At 35.1% G+C, this 25,442-nt stretch overlaps 1 protein-coding gene across 2 annotated transcripts in view; it reads right to left on the bottom strand.

Moving 5' to 3' along the window:
• Positions 1 to 4,866: 4,866 nt before the first annotated feature.
• Positions 4,867 to 25,442, bottom strand: part of HIKESHI (heat shock protein nuclear import factor hikeshi) — a 42,543-nt gene continuing 21,967 nt past the window's right edge. The window contains exons 3-5 of one of the 2 annotated variants that reach the window (XM_049653064.1): positions 14,415 to 14,566; positions 5,879 to 5,997; positions 4,867 to 5,413 (exon numbers count right to left, since the gene is read on the bottom strand). In XM_049653064.1, the coding sequence (XP_049509021.1) occupies positions 5,338 to 5,413; positions 5,879 to 5,997; positions 14,415 to 14,566 (347 nt within the window). In that variant the 3' untranslated portion in view covers positions 4,867 to 5,337. The remainder of the gene's footprint in view (positions 5,414 to 5,878; positions 5,998 to 14,414; positions 14,567 to 25,442) is intronic. The other variant, XM_049653074.1, reaches the window with a different exon arrangement.

The following is a 25,442-nucleotide window of genomic DNA, read 5'->3' as shown; positions in this document are numbered from 1 at the left end:
TGGACGCTTAACTGACTGAGCCACCCAGGCGTCCCAATAAGCTCTTTTTTTATTTTTTTTATTTTGTTTTTATTGTTTATTCATTTTTGACAGAGAGAGAGAGAGAGAGAGAGAGCAAGAGAGCATGAGCGGGGGAGGGGCAGAGAGAGAGGGAGACACAGAATCCGAAGCAGGCTCCAGGCTCTGAGCTGTCAGCACAGAGCCCGATGCGGGGCTTGAACCCACAGACCGCGAGATCATGATCTGAGCTGAAGTTGGACACTCAACCGAGCCACCCAGGCGCCCCAATAAGCTCTTTTTTTAAATAGGCAAATGAGGAAAGCAGATGTGTACACAAAAGTTATGGAAAGAAATAGAAGACACAGAATAAAAAATTATTTCACAATTCTAACAGGTAGTTATAAGTCTAAAATGAAAATGTCTTACAACCATGGAGCTAAGAAGACAGCCATTCTCTTGTCAACAAAATCATTTGCTGTCAGTTTTCAATTAATTCTTCAAGTGTGACATTTTGAGGATACCAGAACCAGAAAGTAATAACATAGAACCTATTTGAGATGTATTTGAAATCTAGAATCAGCATTTACAAGATGAACATGTTCCAGGTTCATACATGACAACTGAGTTACATTCAGAAGACAATGTCCTTATCAGGTACATGTGTCATCAAAACCATGAAAATACGAAAACTAGTTTGTTACTTTCTCCTTATTTAAAATTCTAATAAAGTTCCTTACCATTCTTTTACTTCTTGTTCAAGAAGTAACTTACTTAGAAGCATTTTAAAAAATAGATCCATGGGTCACAGATGGTAAGTGGTGTTAGTATTTTTCCTAGTATACTGAATATAGATATTGGTTAAGATTATTTCTTACCTTTGGATATTTTTGACTCCTATTCATACCTTGTCTCCTCTGACATCTCTTTATGATTTTGCCTTTCCCAAATTCAGGCATAATACAATTGTTAAGATGTCTTTTTGCCTGCACTCCAGGTTTCCTTCACTTTATAGAAGAAATGATAATAGGAAAAATTAAGATTGACATTCTTCAAATTTTAATTAATTCAAAACTATTGTTAAGAATTATTTTTTAAAAATCAAACTTAGGGGTGCCTGGGTGGCTCAGTTAAGCATCCAACTTTGGCTCAGGTCATGATCTCATGGTTCGTGGGTTCCAGCCCCACATCAGGCTCTGTGCCAACAGCTTGGAGCCTGGAGCCTGCCTCAGATCTTGTGTCTCCCTCTCTCTCTGCCCTTATCCTGCTGTCTGTCTCTCTCTCAAAACTAAACATTAAAAAAATTTTAAAAATCGAACTTAAAAAAGGCCTGAAAAATCAAGAGGTCAGCATTCCTAAAATGTGCATAAGTAAAACGTGTTAATAAAAATGTTTCAGTGTGTCTTAGTCCATTCAAGCTGCTGTAACAAAATAGTTGAGACTAGGTAGCTTATAATCAACAAAAATTTATTTCTCACAGTTCTGGAGGCTGGAAGCCCAAGATCAAGTTGCCTAGTGTGGTCAGGTGAGGGCCCTCTTGCAGGTTCACACTTTTCCTTGTATCCTCATATAGTGGATGGGGCAAAGGAACTCTCTTAGGGTCCTTTTTATAAGGGCATTAATCTCATGACCTAATCACTTTTCAAAGGCCCTAATGCCATCACATTGGGCATTAGAATTTCAACATATAAATTTCATGGGAACATACACATTCACACCAAAGCAAATGACTGTATGTATTTCAGGTAAAAAGAAACATACTCATGGTTATGGAAAGACTGATACAATAACTGTGTTGAAAAAATACATACTTTGTGGAATAAATTACAGGCCTAGAAAATTGTCACTGTCCATAATACCCTTGTCTCATAGTAATAATTTATAATAATCTTATAATTGTGCTATACCTCAATAGTGAATTCAACTCTCCATTCTACTAAAACATCACTGTCTGTAACATCCTCAGTCTTCAGCAAATTTAATATTCTGCAAGAGACATCAGAGAAAAACTGCCTTCAATGAAAAATAAGCTTATCAGATATTGTAACTAGCATGGCAGAAGTCCAAAACAATGATTCCTGGATTCATGTTTCCCAACTAAATGACATAGATCTTCTCCAGACAGCTGGACAACCACTCCACCAGACTTTAAGCCACTGATTCTCAGGGATTCTCCAGAAGCATGATCTTTGAAGGAAGACTACTAATCAAACCCTCAGGTCAAAGACATGACAACAGAAAATGAACTGCTTCTGCCCAAGGCAAAAAAACATGATTAATTTTCTGATACCTTTGTTCTTTTTCCCTCTTTTGCTTATTATATGTTGGTACCTCCTAGAGATAACCCTAAAGTTTTCTCAGAATGCCCTCAGATATCTGTATCATTTTATTCTTAATCCTCTATGGTCTTTTTGGGCCACCTTAAGAAATGCAAAACTTTTTTTTGCATTCCATGTTACAGTTTTCTCAGATCACAGCTACTCTTGTTATAAAATTCCACTATAAAAGATGTAATACCTGTTCCTTTAAACTCCTGAGATCAATTTCCTCCCAAAGGTCTTTTTTGATTCTTGAGTTTTCCTCTTATCAGTAGCCCCAGCCTTCATTCTGAATAAAAACTAAAAAGTTTACTCCAAGTCAACAAAATGCTTCTGCTATAATTACGTAAGAGCATTGTTGGCAGAACTAGACTTCCCAGGGAGGGGAACAAATGCTGGAGCTATTCTCATGGCACTAATCATTTCTCCAAAGATTTTCCAGACTTCTAAGCAGGAACTGAACTCCACTGACATGTGCCCACCTCTAGGAAACAATTTTTGGCTCATTTCTGTTGTGATAAAATATTATTTATATTCCTAATATTCTCTGTACCTCACCAGGGATTACTCAGGTCTACACCAGGCTTTTGCCTACCTCCTAAACCCAAACATATCTTGTGGTACAGAATAATATTTAAGCTTTCAGATATTTAAAGCCCTTTTTTATCCAGTGTAGCATTTTCCTTGGGAAGGATAACCAGAGCCTTTAAAAATGAAGCAGGAATTGGCTACTTAGGAGATCTCTCAAAGTGCAAACTCTCTTGAATACAACTAGGAAAGGTGGTTCAAATCTTGACTCAGGCTGTGAAAGTCCAACAAACCAGTTTAAATTCACTACAGGATTGTCATGGGAAATGACATGGTCTTCTATTTCCTCTTGGCAAGGCAAGGGGCAGTTTGCACTTATTATATTATATATAAAGATCTATAAAGATCACTAGATAGGTACAATGGTCTTTGACCAAGCTAAAGAAAGAAGCTACCTGACTCTATAGAATAGACCCAGCTGGACTTAGAGATATGTTTTTGTAGCTTGCATTTTGTAATCTAGGCTCCTTCCTGGCTTTGCATTCTAGTAGAATACTCATTTTGCTTCTGGTAATTTTGTTACAGCTGGCAGATGCTTTCTGTTCTGAGTCTTAAATGCTGTTGTGTAGCAATGTCAAGTCACATGATTCAACAACAATCAACCATTATTAACATGAAGACCTGAAACTAAGGACTACCATTAGATTCTTGATACACAATTATAACCCAGTAAAGAGAAATACTAATCTGACTTGATCACAATTCCAGAAGATAATGGCCTATCCTTCAACATAGACCAAATAAAGACCAGAAGAGAATTACCAATTGAAAGAGAAACTACAAGGGGCATTAAGGAAGACATTTGTTGGGATGATCACTGGGTGTCATACATAGGGGATGAATCACTGGAATCTACTCCTGAAATCATTATTGCACTATATGTTAACTAACTTGGATATAAATTAAAAACTAAATAAAAAATAGAAACTACAATTTGCAAAAATGTACAACTTGCAAGATGTGCAAGTCTACCAAACTTTGACAACACAAGAAATTGCCTAAGCTCAAACTTTGATTGCTAGCTCAATCAGATACACATTTCAAGATAAGACCACAAACCGATCTAATGATAACTCTGCATAGTCAAGCGTTCTAACGACACTGACTGTACTAGCAACTCTCTAGTTTCCAAATTTTCACTAATCCTTGCCAAAATGTTTAAAAACAAACTAGAGGCCCCAAACTCCTATATGTACGTACCCTTCCTTTGGAGATACCCCACAGTTCTTCTGGTGTCTGACTCCTTTGGTGCAGCTAGCTAGTAAACATAGCTTTGATTACAGGTGAGATCTTGGTAGTTTTTGGTCAATGGATGTCACCAGTATAAATGAGCCAAGGGTTCCCTTCTGGAGACACAATAGCTTTACCTTAATAGGCAAAGGAATTAAATCCTATATTCTACACACAAATGCCTCACAACATTACCAGCATTAAATATAACCTCATCAGTATTAACCATGGTAATTTTATTAAAAAAACAAACATGTATGAATTTGCAGATATAAAACTGACAACCAACCTGTGTTAATGGAAAAACTTGTAATCTTAAGAAATACTAACTGAAAATAATTTCCCCATATGTAAGAATGTGTATTTGATATGTTTTCCCATACTTTGATATAGCTGATTTTAAGTTAACTACTCTAGCAAACCAATATAAAAATAAATGAAAGATTATAAATGCAATGGCATTTGGCACACTATTGTTGTAAATATGCCTTATTTTTAAGTAAAAAATAAATCCTAGCCAAAACAAAGTGTTTTGCATCTGAATATTTTAAGCTTAAGGGAAAAAAACTCATTAATGAAGTCATATTTTCATTTTTCCATGTGTTTAATTTTTTATAAAGATTATAATTAAGCTGCAGTCAATAAGCAGTTTTTAAACTTAGGTTTCATGATCCTTTTGACTTCACACTTTTAAATGGAGGCATTTCTCTTCAAAACATGACAAAGTTCAGAATCCATTAAAAATTATTTTATTCAAATTATGTTTTCCAAAAGAGAGGGTTCTGTGCTAGTCGTCTTTGAAAGTTTTCATACCTACAAAAGAAAAACATATTTACAAGAAAATTAAGATCTTTCATAATCTACTAAAGGACTTGTTAAAAAGCAAATAACTTTACATGTCACTTCTAAAAAGCTGAGATAAAAAAGCTAAAATATTAATCTGAAAGTTTAATTATTCTTATAAAAGGACACTAAGCATAGTGAGTTAAGTATGACTGGCTTGTATCAGAGAGTACAAATCATAATAAAGTTTATTAATTTTTTATCTTCTGCAAATCTGACAGCTAGAAGGGACCTAAGAAAAAAAACAAATCTAACTCCTCCTCCCTCATTTCATAGATGAGTAGAGAGGAAGAATTTACTCAAGGTCACATACCTACATTTTAACAAATCTCAAACCTAATACCTTTCAGGGCTATCCATGCTACACCATGCTACCACTGCTCAACAAATTCTCCTTATGCATCCCACCACTGGGATATTCAAAGTGAAAAGAATACCTATAAAACAGAAATATGGGAAAGCTGAGAAATAAATTTGATTAATCACTTAAGTATAGGATGCAGTATAAACCACCCTGATACCTTATACAATGTCTACGTTAGACCAAGACTTTCTAAACTTACGAAAAAATTTTGCTTTGTATTTCAAGATTCCTATATGGTTACTTACAAGTTAAAATATTTGAAAATTTACAATCCTTAATTGTGGTCCCTAAACACAGGCAATTGTATTTTCCTGACTGTATCAACTCAATTGGCTACTACATAACAGAATATTTAGGGTAAGAATATTCCTCAATACGAACTCCACAGTACACTTTTTCATGGCATGCCAATGTTAATGTGTGCTGATGTCCACAATAAAAGAATATGTTTAAATGTCAAAGAAGAAATACATTCACAGGCAAAAAATATATATGGTTACTAAAAGCCTTAATATTAGAGACACAAAATTTCCCATACCATTTCAGAACCACATTTGCTGGAATGAACATTTCAGATGGACTTGGTGTCATCTGGGCCTGAGACACAGCAAATGATGAAGCAAAATTGTAGAAGTTGTCCAACATCTTTTGTGTGAACTGAAAAGTTAATAATGAATAGATTAATGAATCATGCTAAATATTCCACTTAGACCTTAGTATTTTTAATTAAAAATGTTTCTGCAGTAACTTGATTTTAAGGACTTGTGAGTTCTAAGACAGTCTAATGCTGCAAGTTAAGGAAAGTCATAAAATGACACTGTGGCACAAAATCTTAACAACCTGCCTTTAGTACTTTCTTTGTATCTCAAAGTATTTCTGTGATTTTTAACTAGTTTAATTTCCTAACATATTCATTTTGGGGGAAAAAAATGTTTTCCTTCAAAATATCGTTTATCTCTACCTCTACATATACCGTGCCCCCTCCTCAAATCCCACCCGCCTCACATCAAACTACTTTCTCATATCTAAAATAACAACCATCTCTAAGAAGTCTTTTTCTTGCCAGAAAGATAAAGGCTTAAATGTAATGAGGAAATACCTTATTAGTTTTTTATCTTTTTGCCTAGTAATATCAAAGGTAATGTAATCCAAGAGGCTACCATTAAGTGACTTGAACTAATATCCAGAGTTCAGTAAAATCACTAACTAAAATATCAGTATCAGGGGGCGCCTGATTGGCTCAGTTGGTTAAGCGGCCGACTTCGACTCAGGACATGATCTCACATTTGTGAGTTCGAGCCCCACTTCAGGCTCTGGGTTGACAACAAACAGCTCAGAGCCTGGAGCCTGTCTCAGATTCTGTGTCTCCCTCTTGCTCTCTGCCCTTCCCTGACTCACATTCTGGCTCTCTCTCTCAAAAATAATGAAATAAACATTAAAAAATTTTTAAAAATAAAATAAAATATCAGTATCAGGAGGAAAAAAACAGCAAACCTCCACACTAGCAACAAAATTTTAAAATGTAACTTTAAAAGCTGCAATTCAGAATAGACACAGTCTGTACATATCTAGGAAAACTGCTAAGAAGCTGATAAAACTGGGGTGGAAAATACTTCAAGACTGTCTTGAGAGACAGAAAAGAAACCAAATGAAAAGATCTATACACCATGTTCAGTGGGAAGATACAACACGTGCACAGATGGGAAGACATAATATAATAACAGCAATTTTCCCCAAATCAAACCTATAAATCCAATGTCATTTCCAACAAAATCCAATAAATTTTTCATGAAACTCAATAAGCTTATACTAAAATTATTATGGAGAATATCTAAACTTATTTTGATGAGCAGGAGGAGGGGTCTGACCTAACAGATATTAAGACTTTTACTGGCAAAGGGACAAATGAACTAACTGGAATAGAAGAGAGAGGCCAGAAACCTATCTAAGCCTATGTGACAATGTGATATATAACAAAGATGCTATTAACTCAGAGTTAAACAAACAAACAAACAAAAAGAAGGACTAGCTTTCAATTAATGGGGTTAGGACACCTACCTTTCCTTAAGGGAAACATGAATTTAGATCCCTTCCCATACCACATACAAAAAATAATTCAAAAAGTAAAAGGTTAAACCTTTAAATACCCATAAGAGAACCTAACATCTTCACACATTAGGACAGCAAAAACTTCTCAAACACACACACACACACACACACACACACACACACACACACACAAAATCACAAAAGATATGATCATCAACACAAAAATATAACATCTGCATGCAAAAAATACCAAAAACAATACTAAAAGACAAGCAACATGCTAGGACAAAAACTTACAACATATAGAACAAAGGATTATTACCCAGAATACATAAAGACCACTTCCCAAAAAGGTAAAATTAAAAACTGCCAAATAATAGAAAATTGGGCAAAATATATAAACCATCATTGCTATTAAAATATATATATAGGTGCCTGGGTGGCATAGTCGGTTGAGCATCTGATTCTTGATTTCATTTCAGCTCAGGTCATGATCCCAGAATTGTGGGATTGAGCCTTGTGACAAGCTCCGTGCTGAGCAGGCAGCCTGCAGGGTACCTGGGTAGCTCAGTCAGTTAAGCACTAGACTCTTGATTTCTGCTCAGGTCATGATCTCATGGTTATAAGATGGAGCCCCACATCAAGCTCCTCGCTGGGCATGAAACCTGCTTAAGATTCCCTCTCTGCCTCTCCCCCTTCCCGGTTTGCACGCATGCACTTTCTCAAAAATAAAAACAAAACAAATGCAGGTCAAAATGAGAAAAGATGTTCAACTTCACCAGTAATCAAGAAATACAAATCCAAACAATAGTGGTATTCAAATTTCACCCATCAGTTTGGCAAAAATTTAAGGTCTTAACAAAAATTAGTGAAAATATCCATCAATATAGAAATGAAAAAAAAAACTGTCTCATTCATACAATTGCATACAATAAAACAATTGAAATAAACTAGATTTATTCCATGTGTCAACACAGATAAATCTTTAAAATGTTGAATGAACAATAGCCAAGCTGCAGAAATTTGCACAGTATACCATTTACATTCATTTAAAAAATATACAAAAGGGACACACTCTGTCTCTGTCTCAAAAATAAACATTAAAAAAAATTTTTTTAATAAATAAATAAAGGGGCGCCTGGATGGCTCAGTCGGTTGAGCGTCCGACTTCAGCTCAGGTCATGATCTCACAGTTTGTGGGTTTGAGCCCCACATCGGGTTCTGTGCTGACAGCTCAGAGCCTGCAGCCTGTTTCAGATTCTGTGTCTCCCTCTCTCTCTGCCCCTCCCTCGCTCACGCTCTGTCTCTGTCTCAAAAATAAATAAACATTTAAAAAAAAATTTAAAAAGATACAAAGGGGTAATCAACAAGAAAGAAAAACAGAGAAAACAAAAAAAAAAGGACTACAACACAGAAGAGAAATAAAAGGAATTTCTCCAGGGGCGCCTGGGTGGCGCAGTCGGTTAAGCGTCCGACTTCAGCCAGGTCACGATCTCGCAGTCTGTGAGTTCGAGCCCCGCCTCAGGCTCTGGGCTGATGGCTCCGAGCCTGGAGCCTGCTTCCGATTCTGTGTCTCCCTCTCTTTCTGCCCCTTCCCCGTTCATGCTCTGTCTCTCTCTGTCCCAAAAATAAATAAAAAACGTTGAAAAAAAAAATTAAAAAAAAAAAAAAAAAAAAAAAGGAATTTCTCCAATAATGGTTAAAGAAAATAAAACCTTGACTATAGTTATGCAACAGACCCAGAGAATAATCAGTCCACAGAAGAACAAAACAGAGTTCCAAGAAGGATATTAGCAAAAAAAATTTAAAAACTGCTTTTTAAAAATATACTGAATAGGAATTTATACTTGGCAGAGTTTGGGCATAAATTAGACCTGGAAACAGAAATCCATACAAAGGAAAAATGCATTTATTAACCGAGAAAAATAAAAAGTTATACAAGAAAGAAAATGCAAATCACAGTATGTTGGCTCAGTTCTGAAAAACATTTAGTGATCATGATACTGAAAACTGATTAATTAAATGAAAATCAGTAATAAAATGGTTGGGGGGGGGGGTGGTGGTGCCTGGCTGGCTCAGTCAGTAGGGCATGTGACTCCTGATCTTGGGGTTTTAAGTTTAAGCTCCACATTTGTTGTAAATCTTGGGGCGCCTTGGTGATGCAGTTAAGCATCTCACTCCTGATTTTGACTTAGGAGATCAAGCCCCACATCGGGTTCCATGCTGGGCATGGAGCCTGCTTGAGATTCTTGTTCTCCCTCATCACCCCATCTGCACACAATCTCTTGCCTAAAAATAAAATAAAATCTTAAAAAAAAAAAAAAAAAGGTGGGGATGGGCACCTGGGTGGCTCAGTTGGTTGAACAACCAACCGGCTTTGGCTCAGGTCATAATCTCTAGGTTGGTGAATTTGAGCTCCACATCGGGCTTTGCGCTGGCAGGGCAGAGCCTGCTTCAGATTCTCTGTCTCTGCTTCAGATTCTCTCCCTCACTCTCTCTCCCTTCCCTGATTTCACACTCTTTTTCAAAATAAGTAAAATGAACATTAAAAAAAAAAGTGGGGAGAAAAAATATCTCCATATGCTGGGGAACAGAGGAATGAGAGAGCTAAATCACATTAGGTATTGGTAAGTCGATGGAAAACACCTACAACAGACAAATTGGTTAAGAACAGATTAAGCAAGTTTTTTCTGACACATGGAAGTTAAATACAGGAAGAAATCGGTGAAAAAAAAAATGAGAAGGAGGTTGAAGGTTGAAAGTGAGTACTTTTAAGGAGCAGAAAAAGAGAAGAATATAAGAAGTATAACCAAGGACAACTGTCTTGCATGTAAAACTGTGTGATGTTTAAGCCACGTACACGTACTATTAATAAAAAGTAAAAGAAGTAAGAGTAATCAAGAATATAAATTAAAAACATGTTTAAACGAGTAGTGCTATACATTTTTGTGGACATATATGTTTCTTTTAAAGTACTAACACAGGATGGCAAAAATATATGAAGTTAGAAGAGTAGCTACCAGAAAAATGGAAGAGAAGCAGAAGCCACCAAGCCTTATCTGAAATACTTTTTTAAAAAAATTAGTAGCAAATATGCTACTAATTAGTGGCAAATATGTTAAATCTAGGTGGGAGACACTCTGAAGTCTTCTTATATAATCCACTATAAAGAGAGCTCTATAAGAACAACTATTATTTTGTCTACCTATTTTTATCCATTTGTGCTTAGAAAGCACCTGGTACACAGTAGGCATACAATATTTGTAGGATGTATTTTCCTATATATTTAAAATATCTGATAAAATATTTAATAAAAAGTACATGTGCTTTGGGGCACCTGAGTGGCTCAGTCAGTTGGTTGAGCATCCAGCTCTTGATTTCAGCTCAGGTCATGATCTCACGGTTCGTGGGACTGAGCCCTGCCTTAGACTCTGCACTGACAGTGTGGATCCTGCTTGGGATTCTCTCCCTCTCGCTCCCTGCCCTTCCCCCACTCTCTTGCACTCTCTCAAAATAAATAAATAAGCATTAAAAAAATACATATGCTTTATTTAAAAAGCTCAGGGGTGCCTGGGTGGCTTGGTCGGTTAAGCGTCCGACTTCGGCTCAGGTCATGATCTCACGGTCCGTGAGTTCGAGCCCCGCGTCGGGCTCTGTGCTGACAGCTCAGAGCCTGGAGCCTGCTTCCGATTCTGTATCTCCCTCTCTCTCTGACCCTCCCCCATTCATGCTCTGTCTCTCTCTGTCTCAAAAATAAATAAACGTTAAAAAATAAATAAATAAATAAAAAATAAAAAGCTCAAATAATTTATAAATATCTAGAGTAAAAAGTCTTCTTAAACTCTCTCCAGGGATAATACCACTTTGGTATGTATTTTTCAGACATTTTTCTAATATTGTCTATCTGGGATACTGTAACTACTGCTTTACAACTTGCTATTCTCAGCACAGCAGTATGTTTTTTTAATTACTGGAAAAAAAAAAAAAAAAGACCCAGACTCTATCATTCTTTATAATTCAGCTCATTCTCAAGAGATCATGTGACAAGTCTGCCTTTAAATTCATGGCCAAACCCTAAAGAATATGCCGCCCAGAAAAGAATTCCCTAGTTCATTCACCCTCCTCCTCTCCTAGTGGACTTATTTAATAATCCTTTTCCTTTAAATATCCAATACTCCTTTCTCTTCAATCTTAGCTGATGACCTTGTTTCCTATTTCACTGAACAAAGAGAAGGAATCAAGAGAGAATGTGCACAAGTTCTCATCACCACCTTTACCAACCTCTTGCATCCATCCGTATCCATATATCCATTACTATGAGAACTGTCCATTATCCTATCTAATGTACTCTCATTTCCTACTCAAGGACACCACTTCAGCAACTCTCCCCACTCTCCTGCATCATTAGTTTTTCTTTAATGCTTCATTCACATCAGTCAAACATGATGTAATATCTCCCATTAAAAAACAGTAAAAACAAAGTCCTTGTACCCATAGCCCCCCTTAAGTAACCAAACCATTTATCTGCCGTCCTCCACAACTATACTCATCAAGAGTCATCTATAGTCACTACTGTTTCCACTTCCTTCTCTCCAACTCACTCCAAACTCTTCTTCTACCACCCTGAACTCTTATCAAACTCTTCAATGACTTCTATTTTGCCGAATCCAGTGGTTACTTCTCAGCCTCATCTCAACCCATCAGCAATGATACTACTGATACTTCCTTCTTCAAAACCAGTCTCTGCTTGGCTTCCAAAACACTACTTTTGGGGTCTCCTCCTACTTTAGGCTACTCTTTTTCTCTCTTCATTTCTTAAGCTTCTCAAATTTGAAATGGCCCTGAGATCAAATTTTCTATTTATAATTACTTCTCTAGTAACCACAGTCCTACAAAACTCTAGATAAGATCTCTACACTGATGACTCCCATTTTGATCTGTGTCCCAGACCTCGCTCTTGAACTCTAGACTCATCATCTCCAGCTTGATGTCTAACAAGCATCCCAAACATAGTACAAACAAAATCCAATTCCTGATTCCACTCCCAGCCCATACTTGTGTTCAATATTCCATGTTCAGGTTCCTCAAGCCAACATCCTTGGGCCACAGTTGGTGTCTCTCCTTAATCTCAGACCTTACATGTGATCCACACCATGAAACACTACTGGCTCCATCTTCAAATTATCTCTAGAAATCAACTATAGGCATGCCTCAGACATACTGCCATTTAGTTCCAGACACTACAGTAAAGTGAGTCAAGTCAATGCTTTGGTTTTCTAGTGCATATAAAAATTTTGTTTACACTACACTATAGTCTGTTAAGTATGCACTAGCATTATGTCTGAAAAAATGTACATACCTTCATTAAAAAAATACTTTATTGCTAGAAAATGCTAAACATCATCTGAGCTTTCAGCGAGTCATAATCTTTTTGTTGGTGGAGGGTCTTGCCTCAATGTTGATGGCTGCTGACTGATCAAGGGTGGTGGTTTCTGAAGGTTGGGGTGGCTGTGGCAAATTCTTAACATAAAACAACAATGAAGTTTGCCTCATAGATTGACTCTTTTTTCACTTGAACCCTTTAAAGGCCATTGTAGGGTTATTAACTGGCCTAATTTCAATATTGTTGTGTCTCAGGGAATAGGGAGGCCTGAGGAGAGAAAGATCAGGGAACAGTTGGTAAGTGGAGGAGTCAGAAAACACACAACACTTAGCAATTAAGTTCTCCATCTCATATGGGCACAGTTCATGGTGCCCCAAAACAATTATAATAGTAACATCAAAGGTTATTGATCACGGATTACCATAACAAATAAAATAACAAAAAAGTTTAAGATATTGCAAGAATTACCAACATGTTCAAAGAGACATGAAGTGAGCAAATGCTGTTGGAAAAATGCTGCTGACAGATTTGCTCCATTCAGGGTTGCCACAAACCTTCAATATATAAAAAAACAGTACCTGTGAGATGCAATATAGTGAAGTGCAATAAAACAAGATATGCCAGTACTTTTAATTACCTTCATAGGCACCTCCCAGGACTTCACTAGTTCAAGTCATTATAATCTCTCATCTAGATTTTCATAAGAGCCTCCTAATTAATCTTCCTCCTTCCCACTACAGTGTCTCTCCAAAAATCCAAAATGATCCTTTTAAAATGTAACTTAGATCCTCTTACTCTTCTCAAAACTCTCTTATGTCTTCTTTTCCAAATAGAATATAAGCTTAAGTCCTTATAAAAGCCAGTGAGGTACCATGATTTTATCCTGCGTCCACCTCCCCAATTACTCTCATCTCATCTTCCATCTCTCACCCTTGCTTGCTCTACTCCAGCCACAAAGACCTTCATATTATTTTCCAAACAACAAAATTATTTTTCTACCTCAGGGCCTTTATATTAGCTACACCTTTGCCTACATCATTCTCCCCTTCAGCCTTTTGTCATACAGAGGTTAAAAGTCAATCATCATTGGGGTGTCTGGCTGACTCAGTTGGTTGAGCGTGCAACCTCAGCTCAGGTCACGATCTCCTGATTCATAAGTTTGAACTCTGCATCAAGCTTGCTGCTGTCAGGGAGGAGTCTGCTTCAGATCCTCTGTCCCTCTCTCTCTCTGTACCTCCCCGACATGTGCTCTCTCAAAAATAAACATTTTTTGCTTAAGCCAATCATCATGGAATTATGTCAGTTTAAGCTCCTTGAGGATGAGAATCTTGCTTATAAAATTCACAACTATACACCTACAACCTAGTATACTGTGGGAGGGGAAAAAATGTTAATATTTAATCCCATTTTTAAATTGCTTTGAGCTATTTCATCACTATAAAAACAAGTCTCATCAAAACATTTACCAATTTTAGAGTACCTATAGAAGTAGATAGACAAGGTTAAATTATCCACAGAAGCCAATAACTTATGCCATACATATTTACCTTCATTTTTACAGGTTTTCTACCATGAAGCTTATTTTTAAAGTACAGAATTTGATTTTAAAATTTAGAAAATAATGAAATATGCATTGCATTACCTGAGTGAATGAGTCAACTGAGGATACAGCAGCATTGCCTACTGGAGTCTGCTGAGCCAAACTGTCCAATAATTCCACCGAAATTCCAATCTGAGCAACAGATGGAGTTCGGACAATATTCATGGCTCCAAAAGGGTGTTGGCTTCCTTCTCCTGAAAGAAATTAACATGTACCGCAAATTTCAAGTTTAACTTGTAGCCAAATTCCCTTGTAAATATGTGAAAAACCTCTGATCTACATGCACTAAAAAGTTTCGATTAAAGTTGGTCTCTTTTCACATAAATGTAAAAGGCTAGTTTTTACCAAATTAACAAAGAAAACTGGAATTTTCCCCACCAGAAAAAAGATGTTATTTCTTTAAAGCTTATTAAAACTACTGCAGCTAAAAATGAAAAGTAACAACACGATGAGAAAAATAAATGAATAAGCATGAATCACATTAAAAAATTCTCAATGCTAACTCAAAGGGAAGAATATTTTTTAAGATTTTTTTAAGTTAGTTTACTGAGGGTTGATGGGAGGGTGGGAGGGAGGGGAAAGTGGGTGATGGGCATTGAGGAGGGCACCTGTTGGGATGAGCACTGGGTGTTGTATGGAAACGAATTTGACAATAAATTTCATATTAAAAAAAAGATTTTGTAAGTTAGTTTTAACATTTTCTCATCACTCCACTAAATAAAGATCTTAAATTACCATTATGATTGAGAAATGACATGGTATATTTTATTAAATGTCATGTATCACTCCCACTTAACACCTGATAATGTTATCAAACAAGCAGTAAAGAAGCTTATTAATGGAAAATAACCAATAACTCTTTCCCTTTATAAATCAATGTATCATTAAGTATACTTCTGAGCCTGTAAGTGCCATCTAACTTATATGTGGAAAATATAGGCCAATTTTTTTAATCCACATATGACATAATCAGAAAAGTGAGTCTGAAGGAAAAAAAATCATACAATAGATTTTTGGATTATCTGCTGTTTTCATAGGACTATAAAATGTTTAATCAAATACTGAAGGACAAAAACCTGGGGCAACACACAGTCCTAATAACTAGAACATTCATTACAAATACCAAAACTCTCCTTAAATTTTCAAGCTTATGAATAAAAAGTTATAGTGTATTTTTCTGTGATTTAAAAATACACACACACACACACACTTCTCACTAAATATGACTAGTTTAAGATAGTTTCAGTAGTTTTAAATTAACTGTTTTATCAAACTTCCATATATTTATGAATTTTCCAGATTTGTTTCTATATTTGTGGTCAGAGAACATACTTTGTATGATTTGTTTTTAAATATATCAAGATTTGTTTTGTGGCCTAATATATGGCCTATCCAAAAAACTGTTCCATGTGCACTTAAGAATGTGCATTCTGCTGTTGTTGGGAAGAATGTTCTTTGTAAGTTGGTTAGGTGTAGGAGGTTTATAGTGTTCACACTTTCTATTTCCTTGATGATCCTCTGTCTAGTCATTCTACCCATTACTGAAAGTAGGGTTAAGTTTCCAACTATAATTGTTGAACCATATTCTCCCTTCAATCCTGCCACATTTTGCTTCATGTATTTTGAAATTCTGTTGTTAGGTACAAAAAGTTTATAATTATTACCTTTCCGATAGATTGACCCCTTTATCACTATATAATGTCCTTTTTTATCTCTTATAACAATTTTTTTCATACATTTATTTAGTCTGATTTTAGTCCAGCCACTCAAGCTCTTTTAGTTACTGTTTGCATGTTTAGTTACTGATGCATTTTTCATCCCTTCCTTTCAACCAATGATTGTGTCTGAATCAACAAATGGATTTCTTTTATCCATTCTGAAAACCTCTGCCTTTTAACTGAAGAATTTAATTTTGCTAGTGTACCATATTAATTCTCTTATCATTTATTTTACTATATATTTTTGCTATTTCCTTAGTCCTTGCACATCTTCATTTATAACAACCCAGTCTGGATTAAGACCAATTTAATTTCAGTAGTACACAAAAACTTTGCTCCTATATAATTTCTCTATGTGTTGTCATAAATTACATCTTTATAAATAGCATGCCCATAAACATGGGTTTATAGTTTCTTCTTTATGCAGTTGTCTTTTATATCAAATAGGGGGAAAAGGAGTTACAAACAAAATGTACACTACTTTTATAATTACCTACGTAGTTACATTTACCTGTGTTTTTTCTTTCATGTGAATGCAAATTACTGTCTCATGCCCTCTCTTTTCAGCCTGAAGGACTCTCTTTAGTACTTCTTGTAGGCTAAGTCTTTAAGCAATGACTCTCTGCTTTACCTGAGAATGTCATCTCTCCTTCATTTCGGATAGATAGTTTTGATAGAGAATTATTTAGTTTTTCTTTCAGTGCTTTGTCATCCCAATGCCTTTGGATTCCATTGTTTCTGATAAGAAACCAGCTGTTAATCTAAGAATCGTTGTTATTTGAGGAGCTGATTCTCTTGCCACTTTCAAAATTCTCTTTGTCTTTGACAGTTTGATTATGATAGGTTGTGGTATAGAGTTTACCCCACTTGGAGTTTATTGAACTTCTTAAGCGTGTTATGTTTTTCATCAAATTTACAAAGTTTTATCAGAGCATTATTTCTTCAAATATTCTTTCCTCCCCTCCTCTCTCCTCCTTCTCCAACTCCTATTATGCATATGTTGGTATACTTGATGGCACCTCATAGGTCTCAAAGACTGTTCATTTTTCTTCTTTCAGCTCTTCAAACTAGGTATTTCAACTGACCTTTCTTTGAGTTCATTGACTCTTCCTTTGGCCTACTCAAATCTACTGAAACCATCTAGTGAACTCTTCATTTCCTACTGTTACTTTTCAGCTCCATCATTTATGTTTAGCTCCTTTTGATAACTTCTCTATTGATATTTGATGGCGCATCATTCTCCTGGTTGTTTAACTTTCAGTAAGTTCAAGGTCATAATGCTTCCTAGGGACAGTTTCTGTTCATTTCTTCTCTGAAAGGGTCTTACTTTCTTTGCATGCTTCATAAAACTTTTTATGGAAAACTGGATGTTGAATATTACAATGTTGCAAATCTAGAAATCAGATGTTTCCCCTCCTTGGGATTTACTGTTAATATATACTTTTTCGTTAATGACTTTTCTGAACCAATACTATGAAGTATTTTTTGTCGTGTGTGATCACTGACATCTCTGTTCTATTAGCTTAGTGGTCAACCAGTGATTGAACAGACATTTCCTTAAAAGCCTAGAACCCAAAAATTCTCCCAGTCTTTGAAGATGGGCTCTGTGTGTTGGGACATCCCTTTAATACTAACCAAGCAGCTTACAACTCTGCCTTAGCCCTCACTTCCAGACTACACAGAGCCCCAAAGTCAGCCAGAACAAACTTACAACCTTCTTAAGGTCCTAAGCCTGAGCTTGTGCACAGCCTGAACATGTGCACAGCCATGACTGTAAATAGTCTTTGAGATTTCCAAAAATTTCCAAGTCCAAGTCCTCAAAGCCCTTCTTCCTCAAAATATCTTATTCCCAGTCTTTCCTCTCAAGCTTTTTAGTCAGTCTATTTTTGCTCCAATTGTTGTCAGTGCCTCAGGCAGCAGTAACAAAGTACATATTTTTGACAAACACTCCCAAGGTTGTCACTTCAGTGAGATAAAGGAAAGTGTTTTCAATTAATCTTAAGGGAACCACCAGACAAACCAAAAAAATTACAGTCAACCCTTGAGCAACACAGGTTTGAACTGTGAGTCCACTTGTACATAGATTTTTTATAGTACAAATTGTAAATGCACTTTCCTTATGACTTTCTTAATATTTTCTTTTCTCTTATTTTTTCCCTAACTTATACATACAGTATATGAAACACATATAACATACAAAATACATGTTACTCAACTTTTATGAGTAAGGCTTCCAGTCAACAGTAGGCTATTAGCAGTTATATTTTTGGGGAGTCAAAAGTTATACGTGGATTTTTCAACTGCACAGGAGGTACATGCCCCAACCCCCATGATGTTCAAGGGTCAACTGTAATTATAATGTGTTGTGAATGAGGTCTATTTGGCTCTCTCTGGTACCAGTACCAAGAACAAGGGCTATTATTTTCAAGGCTACCACTGAGCTGAGGAACATGGGATGGGTACAGGGTAAGTTAAAATGCCACAAAGCTTGCTGTTCTTACCTAGATGCAGTGATTTTCTTGATTAATGCTCCCCTGGTTACTACAAACTTTTGGTTACTTTCCAGAGTCCTGAAAAAGATTCTGACAGTTTTTGACAATTTTGGTTGCTGTTGCTGCTTTTATGGAGAGATGGACTTTTGAAGTTCTTTTGAAGTTTTAACTGTTTTAAACCTAGAATTATGCTAAGTTGAGAAGATGTACTGCTATTTGTCTGCATAACAGGTTCCAAAGACCTCAATCAAGGAAACCTTATACTGCCTTAGTTTTAACTACTCAGGGACGATCTGTCCAAGCAGAAAGCCTTGTCATCTCTAACCTCCTCTTTTATTGCATGCAAGCTACTGGCAAATTACTAAGTAAAACTGGCTTGAGACCCATTGTAAGAGATGGGGACTAAGGAAATATTCTGACTTCATTTTAAAGCTCTCTGGGACTAAAACAACTTAAGAGAGAAAAAACAAAACCAAAAGTCTTTGGCAATCTTTATATTTTCAAAGAGATCCACTGTGCAATGAACTCATTCTTTTATTTACTCTTATTCTCAAAATGGGCTTGACACAGTGGTTGATAACCTTTAAGTACATAGGTTCTTGTTTGTAAATCATAAAATACTGGGAAGAAACACTGAAACATAATATACAAACTTAGTGTTTAATTTTGGATCTGAATTCATGACAGCAAGAATGAAAAGAAAAACATGACCAATTATACTGAGTCTTAGTGTCAAACAGTTAAACAAAAACAGAGAAAGTAAAACATCCAACCTGGTCTTGAAGAAAAAAATTAGATAAATTCCTCAACATTCTAATAGTAAAAGCAGCAGAAAATCTTTCAAAGGTGTTTCTCAAAGTGTCCCTCTTCACTGCAAGTCAAGAGCCTAACACAAAGCACAACTCAAAAGAAGAAATTCTATGAGAAACTAGACTTTTACTGTTAGTATACAAGGAGAAGCAGTAATCATCACTTACTATCTGTGTCTAATGGAGTCTTTAAATATATATATTTTAAAAGTCATCTTACAAAAATTTCACAGGAAAATAGTGAAAAACAACTTTATTCAAATTTTTAATAAGTATTGAAATATAACAAGTCCAAATATTCATCTCCCACTAACCAGTTTTTTAAGTTTATATATAACCAAAATGAGCCACATTCTCTGAATTGTTCACTATCATGAGTAAATGTGAGACATATCCATCTTATAAATCTAATAACTCCTGATTTTAAACACATCTTCTAATAGGTTCTAACTTATCATTATTTCTTCTAACAATTGCATTGTCAAAATGCAATGCTTTAAATCTTAAAATTCTGAAATATTTAATGGCTCATAATTTGTTGAAGAAAGGATGGGCATCTTCTTTGATCCACAATTTGCAAAACACTGTCATTTTTAGATTTATAAAATTATTTAGAATAATCAATCCAATTAATTTGTTTCATTTCTACACCTACTGCCTTCTAATTACCTGTATACACACCCACTTTCAGCAATGTCCACTTTTGAAGTGTCTCAATTTTAAAAGAATAACAGGAAAGAATGCCAGCATACATCATTTTACTACATCTTCAAGATTTTGTCACAAAATACTGTATTTACTCCTCCTTGTTAAATAACTAAATGGGTAGGAGTACCATATTTTCTTTTGTCCTTAGAAATAAACTGCTCAATCATCAGTTTTTTAGTATGAGAAAATTCACCTAAGACAATATCATCCAAAGAATCAGTCTGAGACTTTCCTTTTATGATCAACTTCACCATCATAATTAGAGTTTAGAATGTGGCTATTTGCCTCTTTATATTCATTTTCTGATTCATACAATTATGAAACTTGTTCCTTGCAATTTTCTTCTCTTTGCAATTATAAACAAAATATAACAAAATATGAATTCCTAATTCTGTTCAATATAAGCAAAGAGCAGACCATAAAGATGGTGTCTCCAGTCTCCTTTTACACTTCTTAAAAGCTAAAATAATCTTTTGGATGATGCAATATGAAAACTGTAGGATAACACAATGGCAACTAAGGTACACAGGCCAAATTTGGGCCACAACCTATTCTCATATGACCTGTGAGCTAAGAATAGTTTTTACCCTTTTAAAGGGTTGTTTAAAGAAGAATATGCTACAAGGGTGCCTGGGTGGCTCAGTCAGTTAAGTATCGAACTCTTGATATCAGTTCAGAGTGTGATCTTGTAGTCTGAGATAGAGCCCCACACTGAGCATGGAGCCTGCTTGGGATTCTCTCTCCCCCTCTCTCTGCCCCACCCCTGCTCACCCACGCACACACTCTCTCAAAATAAATAAATAAACATTTTTAAAAACTAATATGCTACAAAGACCATATGTGGCCCACAAAGCTTAAAATATATACTATCTTATTCTTTACAAAAATGTTTGCTAAAATCTGCACTAATTCCATCATCCATTTTCTTCTTCTTTTTTTTTTTTTTTTTTTTTTGCATAGTTGAGAGTAATTGACAAGTAATGAATAATTCCTTGGATGAAAGAGCAAACTGTTTCATGATGGAGGAAAAATAAGGTTACTAATAACACCAAATTCATTTTAAATTTGTGAAATGGTCCAGTAGATCCATATGGTAATTGCAAGATACAATGACTTTTAAAAATATATAAGCAAATGTACTATTCTTTAGAAGACCTCTACAAAAGAATAATACTCATGAAATATCAGTCTAAGAGTTCTAAATACCCTAAAAAGGAAACTAAAAAAGTAAAAGTAGGTCCATTGGTGAAGATATGAAAGCTGTGCATGGCGACAAAGAGATGACTAAAGAAAGCACTTATGCTAAAAATAAGTAATTCATTGTAAAGTGGCATTTGAATATGACATATGCAAAAAAACTACATAAAATGGCATAATTATGCCTGCATAAAAGCCTTGTTGATATTGGATGTAAATATTTAGAAATCAGTAATCTATTTCTAAAACCTCTATGCTTCATTTCCATCGATAGCCTCACAAGCCTGAAATTACATTTTTCACTCATGCATAGTGCAAAAGCAATGTGACTATCAAAGGTTTATCAACAATAAATATTTTAACCAGATAAACATGATAATGTATCTGACATTATAATACATCTAGAATTTGCATGTCTGAAATGTAAACAAGTAATATTTACCAAGTTCATCACTTGGTAAATATTCCAGTATTTAATAAAGTCCATCATTGTGCTGTATACATTCTAAAGCACATACAGTAAAAGATACAAATGGAGCTTACAATCTAATGGGAGCAGTAACAGATACTTAATCTTTCTGAATAGGCTTCATTTTCTGGGCGATTTTTAAGATATTTCCTAGATCTTTCTATAAAAAGAAAGATTTTATAAAAAGGTAATAACCATTTCTTGAGTACCAACTATATGACAGATACTATATGCATTTTGCATTTGTTATCTCTAATGCTCACAAAAACACTTGCACTGTAGCTATTATGATATCCACTTTACCTGAAATCCCCTCTGAAGTTAAATAACTTGGTCAAGATTACACAGCTAGTAATTGGGTTCAAAACAGGTCTATCAAACTCTAAAGTTGATACTCATTCTAGTTCATTATCCCACCTGCTTATACCAACCCATGACATGAACTCTTCACTGATTTTTACTCATTTCTTACTTCACAATAAGCCATTCAAGAAAGCAAGTCAAGAAATGTTAGGAAGTAAAAGGTTCCTTCCCATTTTGGCTCACAAGCTCTATTTCATATCAATAGACTAATAGTATCATCTTGAACTCATGTTGTCCTTTTTAATCCCCTTGACAAGCTCAACCCAATTTTAAAACAAAAACTAGAATAAGTTTAAAAGTTTCTGGCAACTGAGCTAAATGAAATTAGAGGAGACCATATAGGTCATGTGCAGAGAAAGCCAAAGTGAGGACATTAAAATATGGCAAGCCCAAAAAGAACAGAATTATAAAGAAGAAATTCAAATGATGATTTATAATAAACTTTAAAAACATTTCTTAAAAATTCCTCTTGGGTACTAAGTCTACTAAGTCTTTCTTCACAGTTATTTTTAATGTCATGGTCATGAAAAAGAAAGACTGAGCAACTGTTCCAGTTTGAAGACTAAAGACAATTGAATGCAATGCATGATCCTAACTGGATCCTAGATGAAGGCAATAATGCCTGTTACTAAAGGCATTATTAAGAAAATTGGTAAAACTTTAATGTATACTGTATGTTACACAAGAGTATTGTATTAATCTTAAATTTTCTGAATTTGATAATTATACTATGATTACATAAGAGAATACCTTTGTATTCTGATGTATTTAGGAGTAAAGGGGCATAATATCTACAACTTATTCTCAAAAGTTTCAAGAAAAAAGAAAATACACACACACATGTATACAGATCTCCAGATCTATATGATAAAATGTAGCAAAACTGATAAATGTTGGGAGAACAATGTAAGAAATTCTTTGTACTATTCTTGTCATTTTTCTCTAACTTTAAAATTATTTCAAAATAAAGTTGTTTTAAATCCCTAATGCAAAAAAGAATTTTTAAGTATCGGAACAGATACTTTTGGAATTTCATTTCAAATTAATACAATAAGGCCAGGGTAGAAAGACAGAAAGGTAGGTAGGTAGGTAAAATCCCACTACAAGGTGCCCAATTTACCCTGAAGGTCTAAAATATTAAAATATCACCTTTTCTCATAGTAAGAGCATTCTACAAAGCTCTACTCCATTATTTAATTCAGATAAACAAATGATCCCTCTTCTTTACACCACAGGTGATTTAAACAACTATTTCTTATTCTTCTATTAACTACAATCACATGTTAAAGTGCTACAAACAAACAAAAAAAATATTTGTAAAGTTCCACGTATATTTTTATTACATCTGACCTAATGTCCTACTCCCCCACCTGCTCTTCCAATCTTGGCCTCTTCTGTTTCCCATCCTCCACATAATTCTCCACTGCAGATGTCACTGGAATTCTCCCTGACTGAGGCATTGAACCATTTCCTCATTGTCTCGTGAAACACTTTACAAATAGTTAACCTACAGAGAAAAGGAAGGTTTTAAGTTGAACTCTGTGTGTATGAAAGAGTATGTGGATGTGGTTTAAACAAACTGTTCAAATAGTATATGAACTCTACAAAGATTTACCTTTGACAGATATATGCATATTAAGTATGCATAAATGTACATAATATATATTCAGTTCTATATTTTCAGTAAGAGAAACTGCTTCCACCTTCCAAATTTAGAATCAAAATTTTAAACATTTATTTAAAAGATATTGTACTCATGCTTACAGATGATGAACCAAACCTTCTTAAAGTTAACATTACATAGCACCTCATTATTCACAGTTGTTACAGGTTTTAACAGATGTTTAAGTTATTATAAATGGGACACTTGCACTTAGTTGACCTACTATATGAATGCTGAGTTTTCTTAATCATCTTACAGTTTAATGATACTAGACAATACAGAATTCAGGTAAGATAATTGAAAAAAAAACTCAAAAAGCACTGTGAGATCTGACAATATTAATACAAAACTAGAAAGAAATAAGTATATTTGGAAAATGGATTTCAAAGTACAGATACTTTCTATGTTAATGAAAGGATACACACATCAAAAAAAAAGAAAAAGAAAAACCACCTATCTCCCAAAAGAATTCAAAAAAATTAAAGATGCAGCCCACTGAAAAATTCCCAGTACAACCTGGACTTGATCATGAAATGCTTCTTCGACGAAAGCAAAGGTGAGTAAATAATCCTTTTGTCTCTGGTATTCAACTCTGAAAGCTATGAAAATTCTGAACTCTGAGGAATGAGGAAAATGTGCAGAGTATTTACAACAGACCTTCAGGCTTCAATTATCCAGATCTGACTCTCTCTCACATGCTATTTAAAACCTGCAATATTGGGGTGCCTGCATGGCTCAGTCAGTTGCGCATCGGACTCTTGATTTTGACACGGGTCATGATCCCAGGGTCATGGGATCAAGCCCCACATCGGGCTCCGCGCTCAGCATGAATTCTCTCTCCCTTTTTCTCTGTCTCTCTTCCTCTGACCCTCTCCCCCATTTGCATGCTCTCTCTCTCTCAGAAAAGTATGACAAAATTAAATTAAGTTAAAATAAAATAAAACAGAGCTGCAATGTTGAATTGTGTTATGAAGAAGATAAAAATAGGAGATAAATATCTTTAATTCAAAATAAGTCACAAAATGTGATTTTTGCCACATGGTTTTTGTCAATATATTCAGAATTTCACTGAGTAGGCTGACATAGAAAGTAATACTAGAGATGAGGCCTTATAAAATGACAAGATCCAGTTTTGTAGTTGTCAAATACAGAATGTTTATTGTTAATATTAATTTATAGTACACTGTGAAAAGTTAACAGTGCATATTATAATCCCTAGAGGAAACACTAAAAATCTAATCCACCTTTGCAAAAAAAAAAAAATAATAATAAAATAAAAGAAATATGGATTTAAAATAATCCAAAAGGTGGCCATAAAAACCCCAAAGAACAAGGTAAAAATTTAAACCTAGCATATCTATAATGTTAAATATTAATAGACTAAGTATTTCATTTAAAAGGCAGAGATTGAAAGAACAAGTTTTCAAAAAGCAGCACTTAACTAAATACTGTTCACAAGAAAGAGGCGCCTGGGTGGCTCAGTTGGTTGAATATCCAACTCTTGATTTCAGCTCAGTTCATGATCCCAGGGTCAGGGGATCCAGACCCAAGTCAGGCTCCGCACTGAGAATGGAGCCTGCTTAAGATTCTCTCTCCCTCTGCCCCACGCCTCCCTTCAATAAAAGAAAAAAAAAAAAAAAAGTAAAAATGC

This window comes from Panthera uncia, chromosome D1 (assembly GCF_023721935.1).
Source record: "Panthera uncia isolate 11264 chromosome D1, Puncia_PCG_1.0, whole genome shotgun sequence".
Classification (NCBI taxonomy): Eukaryota; Metazoa; Chordata; class Mammalia; order Carnivora; family Felidae; genus Panthera; species Panthera uncia.
This window is presented reverse-complemented; position numbering and strand designations above follow the sequence as displayed.